The sequence below is a fragment of the Pocillopora damicornis genome, chromosome 1 (genome assembly GCF_964200805.1).
Source record: "Pocillopora damicornis chromosome 1, jaPocDami1.2, whole genome shotgun sequence".
NCBI classification, from domain to species: Eukaryota; Metazoa; Cnidaria; class Anthozoa; order Scleractinia; family Pocilloporidae; genus Pocillopora; species Pocillopora damicornis.
In genome coordinates, this window is record NC_142670.1 from 956,260 (window position 1) to 967,500 (window position 11,241).

Sequence of the window (11,241 nt, forward strand, 5' to 3'; positions counted from 1 at the left end):
CGGCTAATGGCCGTGGTTTTCAAACGAGACGTTGCAGAAGCGCTTCGGACAATAGATCCGTCGAAGCTGTCTCGAAACGAATTTTTATTGTTCCGTGCATCACCTGATGCATATGAAAGCACGTTTCCGATGAAAAGCTGGTTAAGTAACTTAATTATACGAGATCAAAGTGCCTCTATAACGAGAAAGTTGTTTTGGCGGAGATCTTCTGAGCGTCTAACTGAAAGACGATATCCCCTGCTCACTTATCGACCTACTTCCTCGTGCATACAGCATCAGTTACGGAGGAATGTTTATTGAGTGCCGTACTGTAGTCCGGGTCTACTTTGGTGTCGCTTTACTTCACTCTGATACAAAACGAAAACCATTCATGACTTGGTCGACTCTAAGTGGAAAATTTGCATTTTGTGACAGAGAGCAGTAAGGGAAGTTCATTGTGTCTTGGGAATAAGATAAAACATTGAAAAATAAGACAAAGAAAAGAAAACTTTTCTTTCATAGTTTTTCTTTTGTTTCTTTGCTTAGTGCCTGTAAAGAATAGCGAATTATGGTTTAAAAAGAGACACCAATCAGTCTCTCTTCCCTCCCCTCTATGCCTCCATTTCTCATTCCTTTTTTTTTTCAAAGTTAATTCCCTTAGCGAGTAAACGCTGACTTAGATATCGCGGGCACCGTGCCTTAGCGTGCGCCTCCTTAAAAGCACTCTGTTGTGCTTACCTGCATGTAGAAAACAGTTCCTTGATTTACTCTTTATCCTGTAGTCTTAACATGTTAGCTGAATTAAAAATATATACATGTAGGTTATCAACGTCGTTCAACTGTTAGATTTTGTCGACAATTTCCGAGGACCGCCCGACTCGGAAACTGGTTTTTAGTACTCCTCGGTTGTGCTTCACGTCGCCACCTTATAAATGCCCATTTTTCCTTCAACATAGCAGTGCTGGCCATCATGGGTCCACGATACAGAAATCAGGGATCAAATCGTCTCACAAAGGCCTCGCAAGGCGATGGTAAAAAGATCAAACATAATAAATCCCTTAAAAATAAGGTCAGAGACGTACAGAGACTGCTTAAAAAGGTGAGACAACTCGAATATTTGAACAAATACATTCTAGCTGTTATTTGCAGCGTGTTCATTAATTTGTTCGTCAGCTGTTTGAGGTAGTTTTGTTCAGCAGAGTTCAGCATTAAGAGAAACCGCTAAGCCTTAATTTTCCACAGAGGGCCCTGGAAAAAAAAGTGAGAAACTAAAAGCTCGTTGCAGTTACGTTCTGTCTTCTGTACTGTTCCAGTGATCTTGTTTCTTCTCGTGCATTAAGTTAGTGCCTTATATCACGAGATTGTAAGATGAATTGAGGCGCAAAAAAAGCTCACGGTCGCTGCAGTCACAGCAGTAAACTTGTATGCTTCATCATTCTCCATACTGTTCACCATGCATTTGACAAGGAGGTTTGACAAGTACTGACAAGTTTAATGATCATTTTCTTAATTCTCATGACCGAAATGTTTGATTCATAAGTGATGCAGTAAGGGGAAATAAGACATCAAAATCCACAGCTACAACACAAGGCGTGCAAACACCTTTTGCCTACAATTACATAGGACATTTATATTTGTCAGTTTTACCGTTTTCTATCAAAGCGCGGAGTTTTTCAACTCCCTGGCTTTTGAGATTACTGCCTTTTCATCTCTCCCATCCTTCAAAAAAAAACCAAAAATATGTATTCTCAACAACTACCAATTCCATTGAAGAAATGTAAAATGGTTTCCGTCTTTACATAGCCTGATGTAAACTCACTGGAGGTTGGGAGAACACGAGATAAGCATAGGAAACCACGACGTGAAGCGGAGTGGTTTCCAGCTTATCGAGTGTTCTCCCAACCTCCCAAGTGTTTACATCAGGCTATGTAAACACGGAAACCATTTTACATTTCTTTTATAAAATAACTAAAGAAAGAGGAACGAAAACCGTGTTTACATACGCTCATGTAAAATGGTTTTATGGCCAATCAGAGTGCACGTACTATTTGAATTATTTTATAATGTAGACTATTGTATTGCTTCACATTGAAAGAAAAGTCTTATTTGAATGAAAAATTTTTTAAAATTTAACTTGGTGTTTCCCATTTTTTTAGAGTGATCTTCCAGCAACAGTGAGAGTTGTTCAGGAACGCATGCTTGATGTCCTAAAAGAGACAATCAAGGATAAAGCAAAGGAAGACAAACAGAGAAGGATGGAAAAAAGATCTAAAAAAGTCAAATTCTTTGGTTAGTGATTCTGACACCTTTATTGTATGTAAATTTGAGGTTTAGCTGGATAATGAAGTAAATTTTGAGAAAAAATCATGAGGAGAAAAGAAAATGTATTATTTTGCACAAACCAAAGAAAAAAAAAGTGTGTGCTTGAGCCAAGGAGGAGCTTATGCAGTTTCTGTAGCATCAAGAGATCAATATCAGTATCTGGGCAACTGCCCACTTACCCCTCCCCTAACTCAACAACAGTCAGTTGATAACAAGTTAGGGTTAATGTTGGGTTAGGGGAGGGGTAGGTGGGCAGTTGCCCAGATACTGATATTGATCCGCATGAAGAGACTAGAAGTATAACTACTCCCCCCCTGGATGGGATGCTGGTCCATTGCAAGGTTTCCCCTCAGCATTTCACCGGACTTATCTGATAGTCGGCTGGTACCCATATATACTCCTGGGTAAGGAGAGGAAATGTGAAAGCAAATTGTTTTGCTCCAGGGACACAACAGAATGACCTGGTCAGTGCTCACCCTGGAGTCCAGCACACTAACTTTAAGGCCCCTGCATCTCCCTCCAAACAGAAACCAATTAAAGAAGAAGTCTTTATTTATTTTAACATCATATATAAGTTGCCACCCTTTCTATCCATGAATAAAGGGGGTCTAAAGAAACTCTGGTGTTGTGTCAGTGGGAGAGTATAGCAGGTAATTTAGTGTTAACAACTGAGTTGAATTTTAAAGCCAATTTACGTTTTCAATTCAGTTGGTGACACTTAATTACTTTCTATCCATGGTTTACACTTTGTATCAAAATTGAGTAAAAGATCCCATTAGTAATATTTTTGTTTTCAGATTTAAAAAAATTAAATTTTCTTGTTTTTTCTTTCTCTTTTCAGAGAAAAAAAAAATCTTTAGAAGGTTCAAATCTTGTATGAAAGAGCTCAGTGATGCAGAGGATATTGAAACAAGGTTAGTCAGAGCAAATGGCAAAGGAACAACACTCAAAGAGTCAGCTTTGAAACTCTTTACAGTGGCCAATTTATATTATCAACTCTATTGATAATACCAAAGTACCCTGTTATACACAATAACACATTACTCTACTGTTCACTTCAGAATTAAGACACAATGGTAAAAAAGAAATGCCTATGTATTTCAAAAGTAAGAGGTGAAGAATTTATTACAACTCTGTCCTATGCATTAACATAGGTTTTTTGCATAATATAAATGTTTTTATTTGATCTAAATTTTTGTAGAAATTCTGCACTGAAAGAACTTGAGGAGATCAAGCAGCAGTGGAATTATGTTCAAGTAAGCAAAGGGTGTTGTCTGATAAAATTTGTCTTAAAAAATGTTTTAATTTTGTCCTAGTTTCCTCTTGAATTGGTTTTGGTTTTGTTTTTGGCAGTGTTAAATTTGAGTTCAGGAGTAAAGCACCTGGTGTAACCTATGACTCCCAAGAGTACCTAGAATAATTGTTTGTGTATACCACACAGAAATCGAAAAAAATCAGTTTATTTCCATCAATATACCAAAGAATGGTCAGAAATTATTAATAAATTTGGCTGTTTGAAGGTGAACAATACATGCCAATCACTTCTCAACCAGCCAATCAATGTGGATAAAAAAACACTATACACCTGTGTGGTATATAAGTAACATTGTCTTTTCTTGGGGGCTGTCCAAGATCATGTTACCATCATGTTAATGAACCACATTTCAGTGTCATTTTTTCTTCATGTCAAAGTGGTGTTATTGTAATTTGAAAATAATCTTTTGCTCAATTAACACTGTTTTATCTTCTTGTAGCATTTTCCAGAAAACACAAAGTATATTTCATTATTTCCGCTGACATCCCATACTAAAGCAGAAATTGTTGCAAAACAAGGTACAGTTATCTATGATTTAGTTACATATTGGGATAATGTTTACTATATCAGTGTGGAAAAAGCTGCAGAAAAATCCTGGAATTTATATATTCAAAAGAATACATTTCCCTCTGGAACAAACATGAACCTAGCTCATAAGAATGACTTTGGCAAAACCAGCCCAGAATTATCACAACAACCAATCAGATTAATGGAAAATATCACAAGGTGCCAATGAGAATGCAAATTAACAAAAGCAAATTGCTTGGAACACAGAAAAAACATAAGAGAGTGTTTTAGTTTTGTACCTCTTTAGTTGAGAGAGGGGCACAATTTTTTTGTACAAACCACTGAGCAGAGTAAAGTAAAACAAGTGCTATCATAGCTTTTTTTACCCTGATTCAAATTTATCCACATAAAATTCAACCTAAGTTGATTTTATTTCTATGCAATTTGCAGAAAAAATCCAGGAAACTATTGCAAAGAAGGTGGAAGCTGGTGAGTTGGTGGATGCATCCAGTACAATTTGGAAAATGGGCAAAGCATCTCAAAGAGCAAAAAAGGAAAAACCTAATGTGGTATTGAGTGATGAAGAATTTGGACGAGCTGCTACGAAAAGAGGCAGTGAAGATGGTGAGAAACAATTTGTTGTGTTAATAATGATGGTTGCCATGGGAGATGTGGAGCTCCTTTAATTATGGACCCTAAGCAGTCAGGAAGGTGATGCTAAGGAAAATGTTGAATCAAGAAATGAACTTTCATTTTTGTGTAGAATTTCGGCAATGGCTCCATGAGGTCATCCTCTATACCAGTGCCAGACCTCATTGGGGAAGAGGGGGTTAGTTTCTGCAGAAACTGTGGTGCTGTGTCAGTTGGAGAGTATAACAGGGTAATTTAGTGTTATCAACTGAGTTGATTTGGTAAATTGGCCACCATAAAGAGTTTAAAAGCGGACGTTTCGAGCATCAGTCCTTTGTCAATTGCTTTGATGAAGGGCTAATGCTCGAAACGTCAGCTTTTAAACTCTTTATGGTGGCCAATTTACGTAATCAACTCAGTTGATAATACTTAACCCTTTAACTCCTATGCGTGACCAAGAGAGAATTTCTCCTTACTATATCTATACAATATCAACCAGATAAGTGGTGAGAATAAAGAAAAATATCAATTTGAGGATAACAGGTTGATCCAATACTAAATTCTCTAAACTAACATTATAAGAATTGTATGGTTGACGGTGAGGAGAATTACAAATTTGATCTGGGAGTTAAAGGTTTAATCACTCTCTCATCAGGGTAGGCAGTGTTGAGTTCAAAACGCAACTGCCATTAGATGCATTAAGTATTAAACTGCGCATGCAGAGCCACTACTCTCCACATTGCAAATTTAAAACGACTGGCAAGAGTAGAAGCGCAAGTCTCCACTTTTATCTTGATTATTCCCAGGTTTCTTAACTTCTGTGAGCACTTTGTATATATTTCGTTGGAAAACCCTTAAACCTACAAAACCTCCCAAGCAAGGATATTTTAGACTCAAGCGCTCTCCCACTAAACTATCTACAACTCTGGGTGGAGAGGGGCATGGTGAGAGTTTAGTGTCTTGTTACCAAGACACAACACAATGACTTGGGCAGTTTTCGAATCCAGACCTCTGCATCTGCGGTTCAGCGCGTTGACCACTAAGTGTTTTGGCAAATGTGATGAAACATTCTAATATGGTGAATGTTTGTGCGTGTTCTTTTAGAATAGATAATGAGTTCTTTCTCAAGGGAAGAGCGTTTTCGGAAACCATTTTTAATAATTTTTCTGCTTGTCATGTTTGATAGAATCTGGAGATCAGGAACTACCGCTAAAAGTCAACCATGAAGAGGATGACTTCTTTATGGATTCAAGTCCAAGCCCAGGTAAGTAATGAAGATGTAGTAGCGGCGGAGGCAAAACGAGATGGAGGTTTGGGTCGGGTCGAAAAAAAGAGGAGAGAAATATGGGTCCGTTGGGTTCCTTAACCGACTCGTCCTAAGCCTCTCTCCTTCCTTCGAACCGACTCAAACCTCTCGCTTTTTTTCGCTCTGCCGCTATTACAGTGCACAGTTTGACTAACGGAACGACTGGGACAGGCTCGGTTATCACTGGTTGTAGAATCACGCGTGAAAAAATTGGAAGAGAAAAAAATTAATGTAATTTGTGCGATATTCACTCGCATATTTTGTGCGTGCAGATATCCTTTCCATTCCTCAGAACTGGTCTGTTGACTGTGTTGTCCATAAATAGAACGGATAAGCTCTGAAAACTCACGGGACTAGCCATAGGCTGAACTGGTACTGGAATTCACGTGGACTACTTGTGAAACACGCGAGAGTTTTCGGCGCCAAATGCCCAGTCTAGAAGGACCACTAGTGAAATTAATTTTGACTGTAAAAGCATGTAAGACTATGCAACTTACATGCACTACCTCGCGAGGACTACTCGCAAAATTTGCCAGAGTCTTAGTCGTTGTATGCTGCAGACAGTGGTGGTAACGATTCCCATTCGTTTTGACTCTGGTAACACGCGAGGCAGCGTAACTTGCACGCGTGTCTACGCGAGGAGTACACTTCACCGGTTTGGGCAAGTTTTTTTAACTCCGGCCAAACAAGCTCTCTCAGTACAATTAGGCTCAGAAATTATGGCGTATATTTTCATACCATTGTTTTTTTATCTTTATGCAGTAGAAAAAGAGGTGAAAAAGGAGAAGAAGAAGAAATCGTCAAAGAAACTAAAAAGATCCCAGTTTAAAATCGAGAAGAAATAATTGTTTTTTCTCAAACCGCTGCTCGTTTCTAAGAGTATGTCTTTCAGGTACATACTGCAGCTAATGTTTTCGTAAAATTATTGTTAAAAAAAGAAAAAGAGAACTGATTACAAAATCAGAGATAGTATTGAATTAAGTCAGCTTAAATATATTTTCGTATGTTTCCTCAGAAGTAGTAAAGCGTAAATAGTGTGAGTTTATTTATTAATGACATCGATGTTGTCGAAATTTCCAAAAATATTTATAAAAACCTCAACTACACTTTTGTTGGTAAGAAATATATTCTATTTTCCTTCACATTGTATGTGATAAAATAAACGACGTTTTCGGTACGTGACGTGAATTTTTTTCATTGAGAAGCTACAAAGAGGTAATACCTGTTTTCATAACCATTACGGTTTCCTCAAATGTGATTGGTGAATTAGCTGCTTTATTTTCCACTAATCATTCTGTAGAGTTGTAATCGATCAGTGTAAAGAGACAGTTGGCTGTTATGGGACACCTGTCATTGGACAGTTGAAGCAGCTAACCATACTTAGTCCACTCAGCTAAATCCGCTAAGCTCAGAATTTATCACAATAACCATGGCAACAACCACTTATCCAGAAAAAAAAAAACTGTGTAATTTCCAAAATTGAGGAATTTTTTACCATAGACATCGTCTCTTCTGGAGATGTTTATCCTAAATGTAATTTTTTATAGGAAATTGTAACGGTTATGATTAATTGGCGACTGGACTTCGTATCGTCCAATTGGGTTTGTAATCATACCCGTGATTGACAAATCACTCGTATGATTACAGACCGAATAGGACTCTACTCAGTCCTATTCCATTATCAATACACATTATTGATTAGTTCCAAATTATTAACATAATTTTGAAATAATATAACTTTGGCAGAAAACAAATTTAGTGAATAGGAAATTGCGTTGGGTTTTCTCTACTTCAAAATGTGATTGGTCCGGTAAACTCGCGCCACTTTTTCAACCAATCACATTGAAAGCTAAAACCAATCATCGCGACTTCGTCACCCGCGTCTTCCCGCGCTTCGAGCAGTTGCGTTGCTTTTACTTCATTGGCTGCATGTGGTTTTTCTTCTTTGCTCTGATTGGTTGTGGTGACTTCTTTTGTTTTGGTTTTACGACAGCTGATTGACATGCGCTATAACAAGGCGTACATCAACAATATTGGATCATTTGCATTTCGTTCAAACGTCGCTGCCTAAAATGGCTCAACTGTAATGAGCTTATTTGTATTGTAACAGGTTAATATCAGTCTTAACGCCCGCAGATCGATTTTATTCAAACAAAACACTAAATCACATTTTCACTTTATCGCATAATCTGCTCTTGACGTTAAATAGAAGTGTTTTTACACTGAATTTAAAATGCAGGTGATGTTTTATATACTGCTACCAATGGAAACGAACAACTCCATAAACAGTCTATTATTTAAGAAGGACTTTACACTTCAGAATATTACGTCATGTAACGGTTACGCTTTGCTTCAGCGGAAGCGCTTTCAGCTACAATAACACTCCACTGAATTTGCTACTAATTTATTTTTCGAATGGCAAGATATAACAGTCTTACAGTCTAGTTTTAATTAAAAGTATTCTATGCATTGTCTCTAAGGCTTCCTGGCGTATTCTCTACAAAGAAATTGGTAACCGGAATATAACACCTTTTTCATTTTGCGTACTGCTTTCCGTGTTCGTTCTTAAATACAATCACTTTGCGATGGCACTCAAATGATTAAAAAAAAGCAAATGGAAAACCGGAGAAACAAAACAGAAGGGTTTTATGCACGACATAGAAATATTTGTGTTACAATAACAATGATTAAACGGAAAGAAAACGTTAAGGGGTTGCGTGGTATTCACATTATTTTGTGAGCTGTTCTTTACTTTTCAAGCAATAATTTTATGAACTTAGCTTGAATGTAAGCTATTTCAGAGACGGAAATATAAAATATAAACGGAGTGTTTCAGTTTCCATAACGATGATTTATTTAGCCAGCGTTGGCTAGCAGGTGTTTATTGAGCTAAATTGATGCATGGAAATTACCAAAATGAAAATTGTTTTACATTTATTTTTTCCTTTGTTTCTTTGTTACCTGTGATTCGTCAGTTGCAAATAGGTTTCTTGTCAGGTCGGAGCACTGAAGCTTAAACTAGGAGGAAAAAAAAGGGCGAACTGATTAGAAATCTTTTGGAAGGAGGTTATTTAGCCTGCTAAGATGTTAAACGGGAAAACAACTGCTGCTGAAAAGGACGGAACTGTAAAAGTTGTTATTCAGATGATCGTGTTTACCTTCATTATAATTGCTACATTTGTAGGCAACGGTTTAATCTGTATTTCGGTGGTGAAATTCCGCCATCTGAGAACAAACACGAATTTCATCTTGCTTAGCTTGGCGCTGACTGATTTGACAATGGTAACAATAATGATTCTTAACGCTACAACCACCGCCATCGGAAAGTGGATTTTTGGCGAGTTTTGCTGTCGTGCGATCGCCTCTGTTGGTCTCACGTTGTCGTTTATTTCAATTCTTCATATGTGTTTGCTGAGCGTTGATCGCTATATCGCCATCCAGAAACCACTTCGTTATCAATTTATAGTTACAAGAAGAAGAGTGGTAACAATTTTGTTGCTAATTTGGGTGTCAGTAAGTGTCACTCTGAACATACCACTAGCTGACTTCGAGTTCCGCGCAGACACTTATGGGTGCACAAGTGACTCCAACCGTGACTCCAGTGAAGATTCCGTGTATATTTTCTTCCTTGTGGGACTATTTATCATTTTTCCATTTGGAATAATTTTCTTCTCCAACGTTGTTGTCTTTAAAACCGCCTTCACACAAGCAAGGCAGCTGAGCAGAGTTGAACGAAGCCTGCGCGAATCGTCCGCAAACATGTGTGAAGAAAGCGAGCCACAACACTCAACGAGAACTGTCGAAACACACTCTTTGAAGCGAGAAATAAAATCAGCCGGGACTTTCGCCTTGGTTGTTGGAATATTTCTGCTCTGTTATACGCCATTTTACACGGCTGGAACATACAGAAAAATTGCTGGACCTCTGAAGGTTCCTCGTAATGTGCTAGTAACGACAATGTGGGTTGGGTTTGCCAATTCGTTTTGCAACCCAATTGTCTATGGATTGAGGTATTCACCATTTCGGAAGGCCTTCAAAAAATTATGCCCCTTAAAATCAAAAGGGAATAGGAAAAGAAATTACAGTTATAATTCTTCAAGTGATCGGCGCGATCGATTTGGAACGGTTTTGTCAACTAGTTCTGCTCTGTAATTTAAAATTCTCTGTCGAGTCGTAAAATAGCTGTTTTTCTCTTTTTTAAGGTTCGATTTAGATCTCGCATTTTCTCAAGTAGCAGGTGCAAGGTCAGAATTTTTTTCGTTTATTAGCAAGTCTCAAGTTGACAACGTCAAGATGAAAACAAAACTATTTTATCTACAATGACAAAACGTTAAGCTGGTAGAGTAGGAAGTAGCAGGCTTGTATCTTGTACACAAAAAATCGTTTCTTGTACCTTGAATTTAAAAGAGCTAACAGCAAATAATTTCATTGTAAAATTGATATTCTGTACATATTAATTTAGTTTGTAAAATATAGATCGGTTGCGGTCTCGATTAAGAAAGATTATTGCCAAGTAATTTGAATTTGAATCAATGCGAAATGTATTCATTCTAAGCTTCTTACATCTGACAGCTGTTTCATCGTCAACTCTTATTACAGTGCTGACAAAATGCCGTTTTTTTACAGTTTATTTATTTGGTACTGGGTGGTCAGTCTGACCACGTAGTGTTAAGGGAAATTTTTCCTGGAAAAACTCAAGCAAGCTGAATAAAGTTATAAACGAGGAGACGGCTTTTAAGTTCGTCACAGCATGGGAAGAATCATATGACGTCATTACAAGACAGCTGAGCATCAGACAATATACATTCATGAAAAAAGGGTCGCTATTCAAGTGGAAAACAGCAAGGAGCTGAATATATTTTATCAGTTCAAGCTGAGAAAGTGCATTTACTGAAAAAATTCATTGAAGAATTACTCAAAAAGTAAATGATTTTCATGTATGTTTTCATTTCACGAAAGTCAATTTGCATAATTATTTGAGCGAAAACTATTCAATGGAAACTAACTTATGGGCAAATTATTATTATTCTGAGTTTCAATGCCTCGCGTTAAATAATTGATATTCTGAAATGGGAGTGAAATGGGGAAAAGACATTGTATCTAAGCTATGGTGGATAAAAAAAATTTTCCATAATCCTTGTGGTCGCAAGCCATCTGATTTTAGAACTCTTTCGATCGTAAA

General features: G+C 37.4%; 2 protein-coding genes across 3 annotated transcripts in view; both read left to right on the forward strand.

Moving 5' to 3' along the window:
- The first annotated feature begins 666 nt into the window (after nt 1–666).
- On the forward strand, nt 667–7,829 carry LOC113669461 (uncharacterized). 2 transcript variants are annotated; one of them, XM_089207354.1, is made up of 8 exons: nt 667–1,078; nt 2,136–2,268; nt 3,143–3,215; nt 3,503–3,557; nt 4,056–4,134; nt 4,574–4,747; nt 5,940–6,017; nt 6,825–7,829. In XM_089207354.1, the coding sequence occupies exons 1-8, from the start codon at nt 950–952 to the stop codon at nt 6,902–6,904; spliced, it is 801 nt and encodes a 266-aa protein (XP_089063480.1). In that variant the 5' UTR covers nt 667–949; the 3' UTR covers nt 6,905–7,829. The 2 variants fall into 2 exon arrangements, with proteins under 2 accessions (XP_089063480.1, XP_027041295.2); XM_027185494.2 differs by having other exon boundaries at nt 674–1,078; nt 6,822–7,829.
- Nucleotides 7,830–8,990: 1,161 nt separating this feature from the next.
- Nucleotides 8,991–11,241, forward strand: part of LOC113669460 (alpha-1B adrenergic receptor) — a 2,395-nt gene continuing 144 nt past the window's right edge. The window contains exon 1 of the mRNA XM_027185493.2: nt 8,991–11,241. This exon is cut by the window's right edge and continues 144 nt beyond it. Coding sequence (XP_027041294.2) covers nt 9,144–10,211 — 1,068 coding nt within the window. The 5' untranslated portion in view covers nt 8,991–9,143 and the 3' untranslated portion in view covers nt 10,212–11,241.